Raw genomic sequence first — 20,599 nt, 5'->3', positions numbered from 1 at the left:
AAGAAAAAGAGGCTATTCTTGTGTATGTGCGAGTGTGTATCAGGGAGTGTATGTGTGTGTGTGTGTGTGTGTGTGTGTGTGTGTGAGAGAGAGAGAGAGAGAGAGAGAGAAAGAGAAAAAGAGAGAATTATGATCATGTCCTCTAATCAGATTCATTTATTGCTTGCACTAACGGTAAGTGTCACCAGAGGTTATGTGAATTGCCTGTTGAAGTACCCAGAGACTCTCTCAGACACACACACACACACACGCACGCACACACACACACACACATACACACACGCACACACACACACACACACACACAAGCACTTGTATTACTATACACGTGAGGACCTTCCACTGAGTATTGCCTAAACTCTAACATTGGAATACAAATACATAACATCAACCTTTACCCTTAAAGTGATAATCTGCAAAACCCCTGTTTTATTATTTTGTCGTCATCTTTGGTGCTCTTCACAGAGATCACCTGTCAATCGAACAGTGTGGCCAGCATGCCTGCTCTTTTCTTTCTTTGTTTAGCCATGGTCGCTTATTAAAAAAAAAAAGCTTTTGCTGCTGCCAGAAGTGTATAACGAAGTGTATATTACTTATATAGACCTTTATCACAAGCATGTCTCAAAGGACTTTACAGAGAATGAGCCTAACTAGATCTAACTGATCAACAATCAATCATACAACAGAATGATGTAAGACAAACACAAGGATGCAGAGCAAAGCACAAGACACACAATAGCATGTTTTTAGCATGACATAACAGCCTACTTATTCTACATAGCCTAACCTCCCAAGCACCACCAACCTTATCTATAAGGTTATAGGATGAATCACTATACTGTGTTATATCACTTTGCAATAGAGAGCAACAAAAAGGAAATGTATTTATATGAAATGTCACAGAATATTCCTTTAACCCGTAATATATTCTTTTCAAAATGAGGATCAACCTTAATGCCCTCTGTAATCAAAAGACCAAATGTCATGAAACCAGACCGAACCAGACAGAAACCAATATACACAAGTAATAATCATGGCAATATAATTACGCACACACACACACACAGACACATACACACATACACACACACACTTACATGATGTTATGAAGAAGTACAGGATGCTGTTTTCTGAACTTTGTGGATCTATTTAATAAATTCTCCATCCTGTCAGAAACAGTCTGTTCTCTTTCCACAGACGCTGAAACTGGATTACAACTGACATCAATACATTTACAAATTGAATGTTTTATTGATTTCCTGTGTCCCATTTATTTGTGTGTGTGTGTGTGTGTGTGTATGTGTGTGTGTGTGAGGGAGAGATGCATGTGTGAGTGTTTTGTAATCCCCCAAGTCTATGTTAATTTAAATTTGAAACCCAAATGCATGTTTGTTGATGCAGCTTGATGTCCTCCGTCCTGCCAATCACTTTGTTCCTGTCATCCTCAGCACCCGTCTGCCTGTTAGTTGGGTAACACCAAGCCCAGCTGTAACACAAACACACAGCCCGTTATGATGAATTACTGTTGGCTGGCAGCTATCAAACACAACAAATAATCACCAGTGAACCAACAAAGTGTGTGTGTTTCTGTCAGCTTTGACGCTCAAATTAATAGCATTTTATATAATACAGTATAGCACTGCTGCACTTTGTATTGCTGTATCTGCTGTGTTTATGTTTTACTCACTATTTGCTGCTAGTATCAGAATGATTTTTCACCTGTACCGAAATACATTCTACCAACTATCCTGCGTGGCACTAAAAGGAACTTGAATTTGAAGCGAACGGTACCATGAATCATCGATTAGACTATAATAACATTTCTTTATCTACACTTCTCCCACTTGAATTTTGCACATTTTACTCATCTAAAAATATTTTCAAAAAGCAGTTATCTAGGATGTTGTGTGTGCTTTGTCTATGCAACATACTGTAGCTGGAAAGGTAATTCTAGAAATGTATTTGAAGGTCCACATTTAAAGCCACAGTAGAAATCTAGTTTGTTAAAGTATTTACTCCCTTGTTTCACTTAACAAAACTGTTTCAATGGCCAATGACTCTAAATGCATGTTTGATGGTTTCTAATATATACTACAATAATGGAAAGTGTCAGGAGAGATTAGAAGAGTTTCTTTCCACAATCAGATATCTGTAATTGAAGTCCTGGGTTGACAACATCATAACGTTTGAACAGATCAGAGAGTCTATATTTCAGCGATATTGCATGATGAATTTGAGGTATAGTGATATCTTCTCCCAGAACGGATCCATAGCAATTTGGAGCTGAACTCTTCAAAGATACACATCTGTCAGCAGATAGAATGCATGTGGGAAGGTTTGGTCTTTGAATACACTGTGTAACTGTGAGGCATCTTGACAGGTGCTGATATTGCAGCACTGAGTACCTTGTCTGGGCTTATGTTGGGGCACATCCAGTTGTACAGGTAATAGTGAAGGTTCTTGTCACTGATGCTGAATTTGAGCTTCTCCAGAAAGCACTTGTTCTCCATCACATCGAGAGCAGTGAAGACGTCAAAACCTTTCTGTCAGAGAGAGAGGAGAGAGAGAGACAGAGAGAGAGAGAGAGAGAGAGAGAGAGAGAGAGAGAGGCAGGAAAAGAGAGAGAAAGTGAGATTTCATTTTGTGATCATAGACACAAACCTAATTTTACACAAAGACCTATTGAAATAATTGTTGATAATGGTTGTAGATAATGATAATAACACTATTCAAATTACAGCCTCTAACATAGAATACATTGTTCATTTAACTGCACATTCTGTCTAGTTTGGAGGCAAAGTAATCCAAATCTAACTGATATTATTCAGGTTACATTACTGGAATGTTATGAATTGTGATGGATTATGTTACCGATTACATTTTTGAGCAAGGTTGTCAGTAATCTGTGACGGATGACTAACTTCTGTGTATCCATACTAACACACATATGCACATATGCACATGCTGAATGTATTTGCATTTATAGTGTGTTCATGTTTAGTCTACTGTCATTCAGTTCGTCTTGCCTGGTAAATTACTTGGTAAATGATAGCGACTCTGACTCTGACACACTCACAGCTTTAGCCAGGACCAGTGTGTCCTCCATGAGGTCGGCCAGGTCTGCAGCAGTGGAGACGAGGCAAAGGAGATGAGCTGCTTTCAGGCCGGTGTGGACTGGGTGGTTCAACACCCTGTTTGAGACGCTGTAGAAACTCACCGCGGCTGTCAGCGTGCCATCAGCAGCCTGTGTGTGGGCAGGGGAGGGGAGTTAAAGACGATCAATTAACTCATGCAGAGAAGTTATTTAATGTAATCAGTCTTAAAATGTTAATTTTCTTACTTTAAGTGAAAAAATCTCCCAGTAGGGTGAGAAAAGTTTGCTTGCTTCCAAAGCAGCTTGTTTCAAGATATTGTCTTTAAACAAGTATAATGTTCTGTCTTACTTCAAGATATTGGCAGTAAAAACAAGTAAAACTGCAATGGAAACAAGCAAAATCGCCTCACTGTATTTTATTTTATTATTATTTTTTTTTTCACTTAAAAAATAGGACATTGAGACTGAATGCAAAATCAAATGACTTGTGAGGATTGTCTGAAACTATTATGCATTTGAAATGATGTGTGGCAGTCTTGACATTGTAAGCCTATGATTATTTGGCTTTTAACATCAATTTAAAAGGTTGTTGCTAAGTAACACAAGCAGTCAAACCTGGGGTATTTGCAGGATTATCCATGCCTATTCAACTTTTACACAGGTTAAGTGTTTTTGCTCATCAAACAAAAATGGGAAATATACAAAGCCCTAAAAGGGAAATGTCTTTTATCTGCTTCTGAATGCATTGCATTTATGTTTTTCCCTTGCTTAGTGCTCCAACAGCCTTGTGGGTGCTCCTGTTTATCGTTTGCCCTTAGACATTCTTCAAATCCTGGTTCCCACACACAAAACCAACTACTCCAGCAATGTTACAACCAAAACCTCTTTAAAAGCCAGAAACACCCCTGTATTTGAGCAACTGGAAGGTCTGACCTCCACCACGTAGGTGTCAATCACATTCTCCCTTGGCAACAGCCAGTGTTGTGCGTCCTGCAGAGACAGGATGGGGCTGAGGTGGAACTTGTGGAGGTTTGCCTGGAGTAGGGAGTGTATCCCCACAGCATCCTCTATGGTCGCTGGACGCAGACCTGCTGTCTTCGTCACCTTAGTAGATGAAGTAGATGGAAAGAAAGAAAGTAGAGGGACTGATAAATTTATGCTGAGATATTTCAATAAAACACTTCAGTAACAAGAAAGATGATATTAAAGTGACATTAAGGAGGTGCGTTATTAGGAGTTCATGACACTTCAAAACAATATCTTTAAATAATTTGAATGCCGCGTACGGTGACAAGTGATCAAAGAGACGTCCCATAAGTGAAAGCTCACAGGTTTGAGCTTTGTCCTTGAGCAAGACATTGAACTTTCATTGTCACCCTGGATAAGAGTGTCAGCTGAATGCCTAAAATGTCTTTTCTTACATATTTAAATGGGAATTTGGCTTATAGATTAATCTACTTTGATTACACATAAAAATGGGTAAGTATACTCCTTATACCTGCTTTAATCAACACATTTACGCTGTGAGCTCTTGGTGGGCCGGTCTATAGTGGCACTAACAGATATCTGCCTCAAGGGGGCAGCACATACTAACCTCAGGCAGGCGGTTGAGCTTTAGAGCTCTCTGCAGGCTCATGTTCTGTCTCAGACCAGGATAGCTCACATCCATCAGCTTACGGGGGTTCAGAGACCGATGCCAGTAGCTGATAGAACGAACACACACAGATGCGCGCATGCACACACACAAATAACAGAATACAGAATGTAAAGCTCTTACCAAAGACTCTAAAACATACTTTATATGTCAAGGACCCCTATAAAGACACACATGAGGCCCTACGTTAAAAGACTTTGCTATTTCCAGACCTGATTTAGTAGCAAACTGTAACACCCATGACCAGAATAGTGAGAATACATGTCACTTTCATATTACATTTGAATCAAATGTTGATCAACCCAAATCCTGGAATATACAGACGAGTACCTGCAGGTGCCTAGTGGTGTGGGCAGCACTATGCCAGCTGTGTAGACGGCCTGGTAGAGGCCCTGCTGGTTGACCCGTCTGGTCAGCTCTCGGATCAGAACTGGACTCATCCGCTTGAGGCGCAGCTTCTTGTGGACACACAGGAGTTTGACGTGTGCCATCCGCTTCTCCCTGGAGAACACATTCTGTCATGAAGCCTATTTTGGGGATTCGCTTTGAGATATTTGCAAGAAAATTCTACTGCTGTGCATGAACCAGCTTGCTACAATATGCCAAAGCAAATATGACAAAGCAAAGACAAGCCTTTTCCAGAAACATAAAGCATCTTAAACTATGTCATACTATGGCATAGTAATGTATTACTTATCTGATACAATATACAGTATCATGTGGAATAGTAGTAGTAGTTGAAGAGAAATAGAAGAATTTATAGAGTACTACTTATTTGATTCCACACCGCAAACAAACAAACAAATCTATCTATCTATCTACAGTATCTATCTATCTATCTATCTATCTATCTATCTATCCATCCATCTATCCATCCATCTATGAGCTACTCACGTGTCATATATGCGGACATCAGCAGGAACAGCAGCGATGAAGCCGACTAACTTCTTATTGGTGTTTACTCTCACACCGCAGTGCCACTGGGCCAGCCAGTTAGGAGGCTGCAGAGCCCTTGAGAGGAAGAGAGTGACAACAGTCTGCAAAATCACTCCGTGAATAAATGCGAGTAAGGGCGGTTTAACAAAGTCTGATAATTAGGCATACAATTTCCCAGTGAAAGAAATGAGAATGAAAGGACTAAGCTCAATACATACACCAGCGCTTCTCATCCTCAGGGCTAGGGATCTGTGCCAGTTCCTGGGATGCTTGTGCTAATTATTTTTTCAAAGTAAATGTTATTATATTTTGATGTAAGTGGTCTCTGAAGGTGGAGATACCATTTTTTTTTGCAGATCACAGAGAAAAAAAGGCAGTAGCCAAGAAATTGGAGGAGCGGGCTTGTGACTGATATGTCGCTGGTTTGAGCTGGGACAGTTGGGTGGGGGGAATGAAAGACAAAATGCTGCCCTCTTAAGACACTAAACCCCCAATTCCTTCAGTGCAGCGGCTCAGTGGCTGACAAAAGTAGACTGTGGTTGTACTGGGCAGCCTCCAGGTGTGAAGGTGTGAAACTGTATGAATGTGAAGCAGGGTGGTGCTGAATTACAGCTTCCCCAGGATGAATAAAAGGTCAAAAAGAAAAAAAAGAAAGCTATGAATCAAAAGGAGAAATTGCCCGTGCTTCAAACTTACCATTGCAGGTATTCAGGAGAGAAGTCAAATCGGATGGTGTTGTCATCTTCTTCCATGTAGTTCTCATTTAGTAGAGTGCATAGCTCTGTTAGCTGAATGGCAGAGGGAAAACACATTGAAATGCCTTGTAGGATCTCCCACTAAATGTTTTGTGACCCATGGGATCAATGGGGAAATAAACCAGTCTTTCTTCATTCCCGAAAAGCTGGCATTTATCAGATATGACATTTCCGATGATATAGTGCATAAGTAACCCACCGCAGCGGGACTGGTCAGATCCAGAGTGTCCCAGGAGAAACCTTGGGGTAGAGAGTAGGGCTCCTCACGCACTCTGGCCTCGCCCTCCGCTATGGGGCCGTGGGTCGTAATACTGTCACCTGAGGAAACAAAGAGTTCTGCACCACAATTTGATCCTCTATATTTTACTGATATTGACTGATAAACGTATGCATACTGTATAATGTTTTGGTGTTGACAAGAGATTTTAAGGTGATGTCCACTCCCTCTTAAAATGTGTACAAAAACACAACTCAAAGCTGAATTGAACCTGAAAGCTCTTGCAACTGAGAGAAAAAAATATAAATCCACTTTAAATTAAAGAAATTAGTATGTACTGTGATACAGAGGCTACAGTTTTGAGGTACTTGACTTGAGTATTTCAAAGTTAGGAAACTTTTACTCTGCTGCATCTGAAAGCAAATGTGATTCTTTTCATAGTAGACAGTAAATAGTCGTTTCTAAGAAAAAGGGCTTGGTATTCAAAAAATGCAATCCTTTCATTTTTTATATCATGCATTATTTTACCCTGAAGCAGCCAACATGTTTCTGTACATTCAATAACACATACTTCGATACTTGAGTAGATTTTTGAGCCAAGGACGTCCACTTTTATTATTCCAGCACAATATTTCTGCTTTTACTAAAGTAAAGACTCAATGTACTCATGTCACCAGTGGGTGTCATTACAGGGTGTGTGTGCTCCTTACCCAGTTTGGGGACAGGCTGTGTGTCCCAGAAGCGGTAGGTGTGTCTCTTGGCCTGCTGCAGGGTCTTGGGCACAGTCTGGCCCAGGGAGAAGAGGTGGAGGGCTCTCTGGATCTCCTGCTGCTTCTCCTCTGGCAGAGCATCCAGCTGGGACGGGACGGAACGGGACAGGACAGATACTTTATTAATCTCCAAGGGGATGTTTGGCTGTCACACAGCAGCTAGTAATCACATGGACAGACGAAACAAATGGAAGTCCGACCCATAAAAAGGCTTGACTATCCATACCCACAGTGAAAAACAGATAATTACAACAGACAGAGAAAACAGGCAAGCTTGGTTAAAATAAATCACTTTGGTGGACCCTAAAGTTCTTTACAGTACTATCACTGCATATATTGCCAGCATGGGTTGCCTCAGTAGGAATAGCATGGCAGTGTATTGCCATATTGTACCATTCTTGGGGGAGAAGCATAATGTGTAGCATTGGATTGGAAACATGTGAAAGACCACAAAGAAACCTTCTTTTCCTAAGGTGACCAAAAAGAGAAAAGGAGGTACTCAGTGAAGCAATTCATAGAAACTAGTTGTGTGACATTATTCCTCATTAAATTTCACTAAATTCCTTGTGAGATAATTTTTTGTTTGCTTTGTTGGCTCACACCCCTATTTTATTTTATATTTCCTACAGTTATGCAAATGTGTATGATGTGTGACTTAGTGTATACAGTAGATATAAGCACAAGTTTATGAGCATGCACTTAGAGACAAACAAGCACACACACACACACACACACACACACATAAAGACACAAACCATGGCAAATGGGTCTTTGGATCCTTCTGGCCTCCAGGCATCTTCCTTCTTTTGCTTCTTTTTGCTCTTTTTCAGACTTCCACTGTCCTCTTCCACTGTCAGCTTCTCATCACTAAAAGACATTTCCATGCATTGACATTCCTGCATAGTCAATCTCACCAACAACTCAAATTTTAACCTACATTGCAACGATTCATAACATCAAGATTTCTACAACCCTTTTTTGCATTTATCTTATTAATTTTCTTTACTGTAACTTATGGAAAGGATAGTTACTTACAGCACGTTGGAATCAGTCATTGTACAGAAGTGAGAGTCTCTAAAGTTGAAAGAGGGGTGTTTTCTGACACATTTGTGGTTTTTCAGCTCTTATCTCAGTGAACAGTGAGGGGAGGAGAGCGGCCGCCTCAGTCGCCCACACCCTACTCCCTCCCACTCAACAGATAACTCAGAACAATACTGACTATTAATTATAACTTCTCAAGGTCTTGATATATCAGACAGTAGCTGAATAGAGCACTGCTGCAGACTGCAGCTCATAGCAGCAGCTTGATCCTTTGGCTCAGGCTCAGCTAAGGTTGTCTCATTGCAGGGTTGCTATATATATTCTGTTAAAAATTCTGTACTTTTTCCAGACCTTAATTTCTCTTGTGGATTTGATGATCTTAGATAATGTTCAATATGTTAGAGGCTAAGCAATTTGGCAATAAACTAGGCTGAGGACAACAAATCAGCTAGGTGAAACAATAGTAGGTGTACCACTAGATAAAATGTGCCATCATATTGGAATTGAACAAATATATATTTTCCATTGTTTTTCAGACTCTTTTGTGTAATTTAGAAACTTTGTAAGACCCTGAAATGATCAAATTAATTTTCCATACTATCTAGAATTTTCAGACCTGCAGAGGAACCCTGTAAATTTGTGGTTCAGTTGTTCCAATTTTTCCACAGTCAAAAAGGGAGTTTTTATTTTATGACTGGTATTTGATGTTTTGGAAAGAATGGGTTGTTGCTGACTTGCAGTTGACAGAATAAAAGCCATAACAGATGCTACAGGATGACACCCGTCTTCAGTAGAGCAAGATCAGAGTGTATTTTTCACATCTTAATTTCTAAAGTTATTGGTGGTATTAGTAGTAGTAATAGTAGTAGTAGTGAATTAGGGTTACAATTAATAAATTTGTCTGGATGTATTAAGGTTGCATTTAAAAGTTCTTTATGCTCTATCTGTTGCAGCACATTCATCAAACTATTTTGCTGACTTTTTTTTTTAATTCTTACTTGACATTTACTTTTCATTTAAAACTTCTATGATGTGGCAGATAGAACTCACACCACAACAGATGGTATTTTTGAAAATTTTTATGTAACACATACTGAAAATTCATACCAAGGAGTTATGTAACTGGTGACATTTGAAGAGTTTCATTCCAAAATGTGATATCCATCCTTTGAAAACACCTACCCCTGCAAAATAATCGCTGACATGAAAGTATAACCGCATACTATGCATTATTATTGACGTTACTAATCATCTTAAGATATTTGTTTACTAGACAGTAACATTTTTTATGATATAATGACCAATGAACATGAGGTAACTTTTTTTGCATTTTGATTTCAAACTTGAGCAGAGAGGAGAGGGGACACAATCTTTGGCTTTACACCTTGACATTGAGCCTTCACTCTAACAGCTCTTTGTTAAACCCATTAATATAAGGAATAGATGCAGCCTCTGTTTTTCATTTCTAAAGAGCAGCCTGAAGTCAATTTTTGTCTCTGCTTCTTGGTTCTACTGTAACATGTTCCTGCCATTGAAAGCCAATCGTCAGCTCTGCAAGTTAGTAGCAATGTCTCACTAAAGTCAAGCCTGTGATCATCTCCGTCAGTCACAAGTAATGTATTAACATGAGATTCAAACCTGGCTCAGCTGGCTTGTTCCAAAATGGCAGCATGCCAGTGAATTATGGCCTAGAGCCTGGTTTTGAACAGTTCGATTAATTAAGACAGACAATGACACGTTAAACCCAAAATAGGATCAATTCTACATAATATAGCCACATTCAAAAAATTACAACCTAGATGATTGCCTCACTAATTTTAACCAGCATTAGATTTGCATTAGTGTGTGTTGGGTCTGGCCACCTCTGCAACATTGCCCCACTTCAAAGACACGCTCCCTTCCTGGCCGCCTGGTTATTACAGTTTTTTACGATTGCTAGCAACCTTTTATCAGTTCTGTAGTCACATTTTCATAACTCTTAACACAGTTAGCACAACATCGGTCTGTTGCGGGCCATACCATTAACACATTTCTTGTTCCTTTGACACAAAATGCATTCAGTGAACACATTTTAAAAACTCTTGAATTTCTTTTACACACAAGCTCAACCAAGACCAAAACTATGGATTTTTACTGCCAAATTTACAAATGCTTTCACACTGTATGTCAGAACAGATAACCTCATGTTCTAAACCTAACTTATAGGCTAAAATTGAAGTGAACAGCAGTTCACATTGTATATTGAAACACAAATATATGTCCTATATTTTTTTATTGCTATTACGTAAGAAACAGCTGATTGAAGTTATGCAAATAGACCAATCACAGCTGAACACTGCCAGGGGTGGATAAGGCACGCCAAAAGATACTTCCCAAAGTGCATAGCCAGAGAAAATATAAGGAGTGATGTGGACGAGAACATGTGGCCAAATGCAGAAGACCGGGTAGATTAGAAAAGGGCTGTGTATTTTATTTTTTTTTTCTTCTGTGCCTTTCTCTTTTTGTATATTTTATTTTTACACAACTGTAACCAGCAGCTATATTGCAGATTTTTGTTGATCTCTTGAAGTAATTTCCTATTGCAAATAAAGCCTTTACTGCAGCAATTCTGTCACTTATTCCTTTTTCATATACTGTACATTCTATAAAGTAAAGATGAGTCATTCACTTTTGATATAGAATGTTTGCAAAAAAGAAGAAAAAATGCGTACATTTACTACACTCAACAAAAGAAAAATGTAGAGTGACTTCAAAAGAAACTGCAGTGCGAAAAACAATTGACTATCAATATACTGTCTATTGTATAAGGGTAGAACTGACACATGTAAAGTAATGCATTGTCTGTAATACCATCTGCTGTTAGTATTTTGTATGTCATTGTGCTGTGATTGACTAAATGTTCCTGTTGGAAGAAAACATGTGCTAGAGTTTTGAAAGAATTATTTGATTTTGAGACATGTTTGCAGTGTTTTGGTAGAGTTAGTGTATTTTGACAAAGTATTCTTGCATTTAGAAAATTAGTGTTGGTGTTTAGTTTACAATATGTGATTTTGAGCATAAAATTAACTGTTTTGCCAACTGTGTGTTGTAGGTGAGTTGGTGTGTGAAGAGTTTAGAAAAAGTATTATAAGTATTGAAAAACGCTTGCTAGCGATCGTAAAAAACTGTAAACCTCAGTGCCATTGATGTCTCTGTACGGCTATACTTGAAATGACTACAGGCTGGTGGCACTGACTTGGCACATAATGAGGACCTTTGAGAGGCCAGTCCTGCAGCACCAAAGACCCCTGGTTAAGGATTCCCTGGCCCGCTCCATACCGGGCCCACATGCCATCATATACCTACTCCAGAGGGCTTACTCCCATCTGGAAAGGCCTGGAAGCACGGTGAGAATCATGTTCTTTGATTTCTCCAGTGCTTTCAACGCCATCCAGCCCCTCACTGCCTCGGGAGAAGCTCAGAGCGATGCAGGTGGACAGCGCCATGGTGTCCTGGATTATTGACAGCCTCTCGGACAGGATGCACTCTGTCCCCCTCCAGAGCGGCAGCTGTGTGTCAGACATGCTGCAGAGTAGCACAGGGGGACTGAATTATCACCTCATTCAACTCCGGGTCATGCCACCTCCGGAAGCTCTCGGATGACACTGTTACTGTGGGATGCACCAGTAAGGGCGAGGCGGAGGATTATAGGAGTGTGGTGGGGAGCTGCGTCAGGCGGCGCAAGGAGAACCATCTGCCGCTCAATATCCGTAAGACGAAGGAGCTGGTTGTTGATTTCTGACAGAGAAAGAAGACACTGACACCTGTCACCATGCAGGGCGAGGAAGTGGAGATAATGCAGTCCTACCTAGTCCAGTATCTGGGGGTGCAGATAAGGAACAAACAGGAGGCAGTGTACAAGACAGGGCAGAGCAGCATGTTCTTCTGGAGGAGGCTCAGTTGTTTCCACAGATTATATGTTCTACCCTTCAGCGGCGGCCAGTGCAATGTTCTTTCCAGTAGTGTCCTGGAGAGGAAGCATCAAGGCATGGGATGCAGGCAGGAAAAACAAACTGGTGAAAAAGGATGGCTCAGTTAGAGGGCTAAACCTGGACGCCCTGGAGACAGCGGCAGAGCAGAGGATGAGGACTAAACTGAACTCCATCCTGGATATATTTAGGTGTGTTTAGTTCAGGTTGAAGGACAGTTAAATTGGACTGATGCCACTTCCGCAGCACTTTGTGACACTTTCCAAAGCTTCTGGCTAGAGCGTCTATTTAGAGACAATGTTTTCTCTACTCTTTCTGCGCATTTCTGATGGCTATAAGAACACCATCAGTGTGTATGTGTGCAGACCGTACTCCCTCTGTGTGTATGTGGTTTTAAAGTTCACTTCCTCACTAACTATCCCCTTCTCTCTCTCTCTCTCTTTCTGTCTCTCTCTGTCTTTTGCACTCTGTTTCTCTGCCCCACTGTCTCTGTCTTTCTCACTCAAAGCCTATAATATCCCACTGAGCCTCCTGGACACTCTGTTTTCATTTTATATTTTGCAACACTCCTGATGCCTCAAGGAGACATTCTCTTTTCACCTGCACACCTCCACATGTATGCTAAAGTTCATGCTTTGCAACAGACCAGTGCTGGAAAGGAATTCCATGTCTTGCTCAAGGACAAGTCAGCAGGGCGGGTGATTGGCTGTTTTGCTGTTACCCGGGAGCTCTGGGTGAAGAATGGTCTCCCTAATCACTATGCAACCCTGCTGCCCATTACTTGTTTTTCATGTCTGGCTGCATTTTTCCATTTGTTGACAAAATAATTCCAGGACCTTGATAGAAGTGCCAAATTGCGGCTAGTCTCACATGCCCAGACCTCTGTCCTGACTTTGTTTCAACTCGTTTCAGTGCTGTACGAGCGCCAGGAGAAAGGTCTGGCTGAAGCCCTTTGTCAGGGAGAAATACAAGCTGAAAACACATCCAGTGAGTGTTTGTATTATTTCAATCAGACACCATAATTCATGGCAGTGTTCAAAGTCAGTGTGTGCATGTTAGCTAGCGTTTGTTGGCTGTTGCACCTATGCAAAGCATAGATAAAGAGGACTGTATTTGGCGAGATGTGAGGAGCAGATTGAGGGTGAAGGGATCCGGGAAAAAAACATTGGCTTGTGTGGCTCATGGTATGATTTGTCATTTGTTTACAAGCACAGATACTACAGCAAGGACTTGTAATATTGGTGATCTAATAATGTAAGATTATTCAGCTTTAATTATTTTAGCGTCAGCTAAATGCCTACAATAATAATGAATGTAAATCTATACACAGCCAGACCTGTAGATGGCGCCAAAACACCTACAATCACAAATTACACCAGCATCACAGTCAATCAACAACAAACTGCAGTCAGGCAATTTGTTGCTGTCTGCTTGGGGGATATGAGGACAACAAGCCAAAGGTATGTTTGCTGTGTGTGTGTGTGTGTGTGTGTGTGTGTGTGTGTGTGTGTTTGTGTGTGTGTGTCTGTGTTGTGTTGGCGCCTGCAAAACACACACACACACACTCACACAGTCAGAACCATTACTAATCTGTAAATAGATCTGTCTTGCTATGATCTCTCTGCCGAACAAGATCTTTCTCGCTTTGCCGCTCGATCTCTTCTTCTTCTGCCGTACCTCTGTCTCAGTCTCTCTCTGTAGCTCTGTTGTTTTTGAGGTTGGTTGAACGAGCAACCATCTCTGCGTTTCTCTCCCTCTCTCTCTCTCTCTCTCTCTCTCTCTCTCTCTCTCTCCTGTCTGTCAGTTTCTCTGACTCACTGTCTTTCAGATTTCTCTTTCAGTTTGTTGTTCCGTAATTCTCTGTCTCACCCGCTAACTCATGTATTTCTTTCTCTCACTCAACTCAATTCAACTTCTCTTTATAGGTATGACTGCTAAAAAAAGATAATAGTATTGCTGACATACTTTACAGTATATTCTAATATATGGCATTGGCAATCATCCAACAACACAGAGGAATGATTAGGCCATTACATTTCTATTTGTTCCTCTCTTTCCGTTCAGCCTTGATAATCACTGGACTGGATGGTAGCTGCATGGAGCAGTTAGCTCAGGCTCACTGTAAATAATTCCTGGACACATGATGCAAGTTAATGGGACCTCACTGCCTAGCCTTGTAAACAAGACCTTGCTTGCCAGTAAGAATTAAATCAGTCTTCTTCTTTCTTTCTTTCTTTCATTCTTTCTTTCTTTCTTCCGTTTTTTCTTTCATTCTTTCTTTCTTTCTTTTTTCTTTCTTTCTTTCTTTCTTTCTTTCTTTCTTTCTTTCTTTCTTTCTTTCTCAAACATCGTTTCAAAGCCAACTTCAGGCTAATAGGGTATTTATGCATGTACACACAGGTTCACACATAGACCCAAACTCATAAATTAGATATCCTATTTATATATTGTTATTTTAATGTAAAAAAGTTGCCTATTGTAGCTTTAACGGGTAAGTTGACCAATCTCCCAAAAACTGTGTAATCCTTTAGTCTTACAAAATGATAAAATCCGATCTCTAGCTCTAATTCTCTGGTTACAGCAGCACCAGTCCCCGTCCTGACTGGAGAATTACTGCAGGTCTAGCTTTCTGGGTCCTAATTAGACTCTTTTCATCAAACAGTGTTGGACGCTACTTTGATGTAGGTAACAAGTCAGAGTTAGAAAATGAAGAGGTTGATTTTGTTATGATTAGAGGATCCTCCGTTTTGACTCATGCAATTGCAGCGCCTTGTTTCTTGATATCATGTGTCTTATGTTGCCGCCTTTGATGAGTGGACTGGACATCACTGTTTGCATTCAAACTATTTCCTTTCCCTCCTTACCAGCTCTTGCTGTGACAGAGATCTAGCTTGCAAGACTAAAGCTGGCTGACTGTATTACTGGTTGGCAACCCGTCATTTCTGTCTGCCTTCATTCATTTCACATTTTTAGGTGTGTAGCTGGCATTACCATCCAGAGTGACTTTGAGTGAGTGAGTAGGGTTCAGTATCTTGCTCAAGGACACATGCCTGCTGACGGAGGTAATTCATGGACACATTGGCTGTTGCAGGGAAACAAAACAGTGACTTCACAATTATGGGATGTCTCTCTAACCACTTAACCAAGCATCCATCTCTCTTTCCCCTTTTCTCTGTCTTTCTAGGTATATCTTTCTCTGCTCTCTCTCTCTCTCTGTGTGTCTGTCTATTCCTCCAAAGGAATGAGACCGAAAAGGTGACAGGGCCATGCTTCACCTGTCTGACTTTGCACCTCTTTAAAATGTCCCTGGGCCAACCTTGAATAGACATTTTTATCTCGCTGACACTTGCATTGAGGACATACATGACAAAAAGTAGAATGAAAAAGTCAATTGCTTCATTATCGATGACTATCTCTCGAAAAGTATGGGGACAACTCAGTCTGCTAGGCTTGTTTTGTTGTTGAGATAAGTGCATGTAGTGCGGATTTATCAGCAAAAATTCCCCAAAACCAGGTTCCCCGACATCTCTGGGATTCTGACTTGTGTACTGTTAACAGAAATAACCTCATCCCTGTTCTCCGTCAGTCCGTTTTGCCTGCAGTGCCCCCAATTAAATCTACTATAACGATGGGTCTACTCAATGTTAGGTCCTTATCTAACATATCTTTCATTTGTCATGATTTTATTGTTTCTAACGACCTGGACTACTTCATGATTACTGAGTCATGGCTGGCTCATACTGATACTGTACCACTTTTAGAAACTTCTCCCCCAGGCTACTCCTACCTCAACCAGCCTGTATTTTATAATGACAACTTTAAGTGCTCAGGCATTACTCTTGAAATGTTTCCTTATCTTATACAAGGTTAATTTCAGTTGTTGTGCATTTCGGTTTATAGGCCAACATAATAAACAACTGGGTTTATTGGTGAATTTTCTGAGCCGCTCTCCATTATAATGGCTTAATACGACAATGTTTTGATATTAGGTGACATCCATGACAACATCCATGTCTGTTGCCCTGATAGTTCTTCAGCTGCTGAGTCTTTAAATGTTATTGAATCTTTTAGCCTGTTTTGTGCTCTCACTGGGCCTACACACCTTATGGGACACGCTCCAGATTTTGTCCTCTCAAATGGTTTACCCTTACAAAATGTTCTGTGTAGAGAGTTCTGTGATGGGGTCACTGATCACAAGTGCATTGTGTTCGAAATTATGCTCTCAAACCCTACCAGTTGTAAACAAAACCTAACAAGCTCTCGCATTTTTAACGCTAGTCTCTGAAGCCTTTGTCTCCTCTTGAGATCTGCCCTGCAAAGAATACAAATGAAATTTTAAATAGCTTTAATAGAACTTGTTCCAACATATTGGACCAAGCCGCTCCTCTTAGGCGTAAAAAGCCTAAAAATACCACTCTGCTTTGGCTAAATGAGGGTATTCGTGCATTAAAGAGAGACTGCCGTGAGGCAGAGCGCAGATGGAAAGCCTCAAAATTAAGTGTTCATCTTGACATTCTAAAAGATCTAATGAAACTTTTTAATGCAGAAGTTAAAAAGGCTAGGGCAAAATATTTCTTTGATGTCATTGAAAAGAATTGACATAACTCTAGGATGCTTTTCAGTTTAATCAGTCAGACCACATACACTCTCCCTTGTGTCACTATTGAACGTTCTACGGAAAAATGTGAGGATTTTCTAAAAAATGTTGATAAAGTGCATAGCATTAGAAAGCAGATTAATACTCCGGTTTAACTGTTCCCATGACAGCTGCTGTGTCCTTAGAGTCCTTTTGGCCCTACTTTAGCTGTGTACCGAACTGATTACTGACAGATGAAGCCCTCCTCCTGTCTTTTTGACATACTGCCTGCTTGTTTCCTTAAAGAAGTATTTGCATTTATATGCTACTCCTGGGGCATATCATACAACATCGGCTTTCACTGTTATGCTGACGACACTCAGTTGTATCCCTCATTTGACCCTAACAACAATTAGACACTCTCCATGAATTCCTTAAGGATATTCAGAATTGGATGGCACAAAATGTCTTAATTATGCAGATAATTGACTGATCACAAAACACCATCATATAATGTTACCTTCAGTTGCAGAAATCTAGGTATCATCTTTGATAACAGACTAAACTTGGATAAACATGTGAAAACAGTTCTCAAGTCTTGTGGAAACAGTTATTCATGCTTTTAACACATTGTGCCTTGATTACTGCAATTCATTGTACACTGGTTTGTGTCTTAGCTGCCCTTCACTGGCTTCCAGTACATTTTAGGATCGATTTTAAGAGTTTACTAATCACATTTAAGGCACTTGCTGGCCTAGCACTCAGATATATTATATTCACCCCCTATGAGCCTAGTCGCAGCTTTAGATCCTCAGGCAGGGCACTCCTGGCCATTCCACAAAAACTAAGAGCCGTAATGGCTGCTACACTCTGGAACGACCTGCCCAAGGTGATCAGGCTCTGTGGCGTCTTTCAAATCTCTTTTCAAAACTCACTTTTTTAGACTTGCTTTTACTTGAACTACTTGATTCTACACTGTCTATGTTTTTAAGTGCATTTTTACCCTATATGTTGACTGTGTTGTTTTATGCTTAGTATGCTGAAGTGTTTTATTCCATGTACCTTGTTTTATGTTATATCTCTTGTATTTCTATCCCAGCTATATTTTCCCTGTGAAGGCCTTTGTTTTGATAAGTGCTATTTATATAAAGTTCTTATTTTTATTATTATTTCCAAATTTCCAAATTATAGCACTATTATATAGCACTAGCACTACTATATACTATAGCTACTGAAATCAAATTAAACACAAACACAGATTAGCCTATTACAGGCCTAATGCAAGACCAATGAAATGATGCCAGCCAGTGACAATACAAGTATTTTGTCTCTCCCAGCTTTTGTCTTGGCTGAAGGATGTAGGCGCATGATTTACATGTGCCAACTCTGAATCCGAGCCTTTAATTAGTATGTGGGCAAGAACATATCTGATTGCAATGATCATATTCTGGGACTTGCTTTTCTGTGGCATTGCTTGATTCAAACCCATCTGCATGGTCTCCCTGACAGCCACAGAACAACCAGCATGTACCATTTAGAAAAATGGTTGCCAAGGACGGGGCTAGAGTAAATCAAAGTACAATGGAAGTACATCATTGTTCATTGTGTTTATAGATGAAATTGGTTACTTCTTCTAGAAACCCTTATAAATTAGAAAATTTCAACTTTAGATGAGAAGGAAAAGTCTTTGTGTGGAAAACGGTCCTCTAGTCTGTACACAATCCAGCCGCAATGCAGATACAAGCAATGTACAGAGATGGAGAAGGACAGCGGGGAAAAGTAATGTGGACACAGGCTTAACCCTCATCCTACCAACATATTTAACATACAAGGACTACCGACTGGGGTCCCTGGGGACCCCAAGAATAAACTACTGTAAGAAACAACCATCATAGCAAAATGTTAACTTATTTCTTCTCAAAACATTATTAGTTATGTAATTAATGTCATCTGAAAAAAAACAAAAAAACTGATTATTATTATCTTTGGAAAGTTACAGTTAATTAAATTATGTATTGTATTTCTGAACATCATCTTACCTTAGGAAGAGCAGTATTTAGGGTCGTCGACAGAGCACATGAGGAAATCTGTGTCTGCTGCATCTGTGTCTGTCTCCTTCAAAATGACTGACAGAGTGCCCCTACCCCCCTTGATAGTGTGTGATACTTCAAATTAGGACCCATGGCAAACCATGTGAGATGTCATTAGGAACAAATTGATTGATAAAGTCATGAAAAATTGGAATGATAGAATAAAGCACCTGTGAGATATGACAAAAAGTATACCTCTGGGGTCTGCGGGTACCCCAGTCGGTAGGATGAGGCTTTAATAAATACAGCTACATGACATGTCTAACAGCCATTTTCAGGCCATGTGTTGACATACAGCAGTGTAATTTCATGTAATTTCTGAATCAGATCTCGCAACGAAATGACAAGTGTGCATCCTTTGAGCTCAGACGCACTGTACTGCATCCTGAAGAGGGATTTTTTGAGTAAATTACTTACAGGTATATATATACGTATTTTGCTGTGACTCAAAATACATGCACTTTTCACTCCAATGTTTACAGACACCATGAATATAAAATACAACCATTCACATCTAATATTCATTGGCTGTTACATCCTGTTGGTGCTTGAATCGGAAAATTGTATTGTAAAAGCTCAGCCAGGGACTTTGAGAGTTAAAGAATAATTTGTCCAGTGAAGTAAATAAAAGCCAGCAGCAGACAATCTATTCATTGATTCTGGACTGGGCTGTAAAATTGAGGAGCTGGCCAAATTTTAGATCATATTTATTACGCAGTCCTAAGTTACTAATGAGTCCATTTACCAATACTTATCTCTAAAAAAAGTAGGTGGAAAATTGTAGAATAATAGTTGTTATTTTTTGCTTTTATTTATGAGATTCACTGCTTTGTTTATTGTTCTGTTTTTAGGGTAACAAACTTTTCCAACATTTTGCTCGGGGGGAACAACTTTTTCCAAGACATTTTCATTGTGCCGTAATTGTTTTTGTCAGATACGATGCAGACTAATCTACCAATGTGTGTGTGCTGTGCCATTTTACGCTGCTGTAGAAACTCCCTATCTTACTGTATTGTATTCTGGGCAGAAAACGAACATTTTTGGCTACTTGCCATGGTGGCTGGTGCATTCCAAAATTCATTAGTCACTTCCATTATTCTACCAGCCAAACTAATTTTGTAATTTAAGCGAACCTCCATATGTTGGTTTGGTTACCTGCCAAAGTGTCTGGTAGAGTGGACAAACTTAACAGACACAGTCAAAATTTACTAGCATTTGTTGGCTGCTGGTTGGTATTAATTTCGCACCCTGATTGTGTTCACTCTACCTTATGTTGCATGGACTTGGAAAGGCCATGGGAACAGCCAGTTGCTTCACACATTAGAATTGTGCAGCCTAAAACTTGCCATCAATATCCAGCCACCACTTCTTGCTCTATTTCTTATTCTAATTATCTTGTTTTATTGTCTTCCTCCTCTTATCTGTATTTTTAATCCTTTGTTCTCAGCAAAAAAACTTTGACACAAGCCTGTTTATTAAAAGCACTTTATAAATAAAT

The 20,599-nt window shown here is 39.9% G+C and overlaps 1 protein-coding gene across 1 annotated transcript; it reads right to left on the bottom strand.

Moving 5' to 3' along the window:
* Window positions 1-1,148: 1,148 nt before the first annotated feature.
* On the bottom strand, window positions 1,149-8,514 carry LOC139911142 (glycylpeptide N-tetradecanoyltransferase 1-like). The gene is made up of 12 exons (XM_071898646.2): window positions 8,462-8,514; window positions 8,182-8,293; window positions 7,367-7,511; window positions 6,639-6,757; window positions 6,381-6,472; window positions 5,643-5,759; window positions 5,079-5,249; window positions 4,689-4,797; window positions 4,028-4,198; window positions 3,077-3,244; window positions 2,406-2,543; window positions 1,149-1,486 (listed from the first exon to the last, which is right to left on the bottom strand). The coding sequence occupies exons 1-12, from the start codon at window positions 8,479-8,481 to the stop codon at window positions 1,463-1,465; spliced, it is 1,386 nt and encodes a 461-aa protein (XP_071754747.2). The 5' UTR covers window positions 8,482-8,514; the 3' UTR covers window positions 1,149-1,462.
* Window positions 8,515-20,599: the final 12,085 nt, after the last annotated feature.

The sequence above is a fragment of the Centroberyx gerrardi genome, chromosome 20 (assembly GCF_048128805.1).
Source record: "Centroberyx gerrardi isolate f3 chromosome 20, fCenGer3.hap1.cur.20231027, whole genome shotgun sequence".
Taxonomy (NCBI): Eukaryota; Metazoa; Chordata; class Actinopteri; order Beryciformes; family Berycidae; genus Centroberyx; species Centroberyx gerrardi.
This window is presented reverse-complemented; position numbering and strand designations above follow the sequence as displayed.

Coding starts and splice junctions, on each gene's coding strand:
- LOC139911142 (XM_071898646.2), bottom strand. CDS start 8,481: ATGACTGATTCCAACGTGCT. Junction 6,758..7,366: donor ACAGCCTGTCCCCAAACTGG/GTAAGGAGCACA, acceptor TTGTTTCCTCAG/GTGACAGTATTACGACCCAC. Junction 3,245..4,027: donor TTGACACCTACGTGGTGGAG/GTCAGACCTTCC, acceptor GCCCACACACAG/GCTGCTGATGGCACGCTGAC.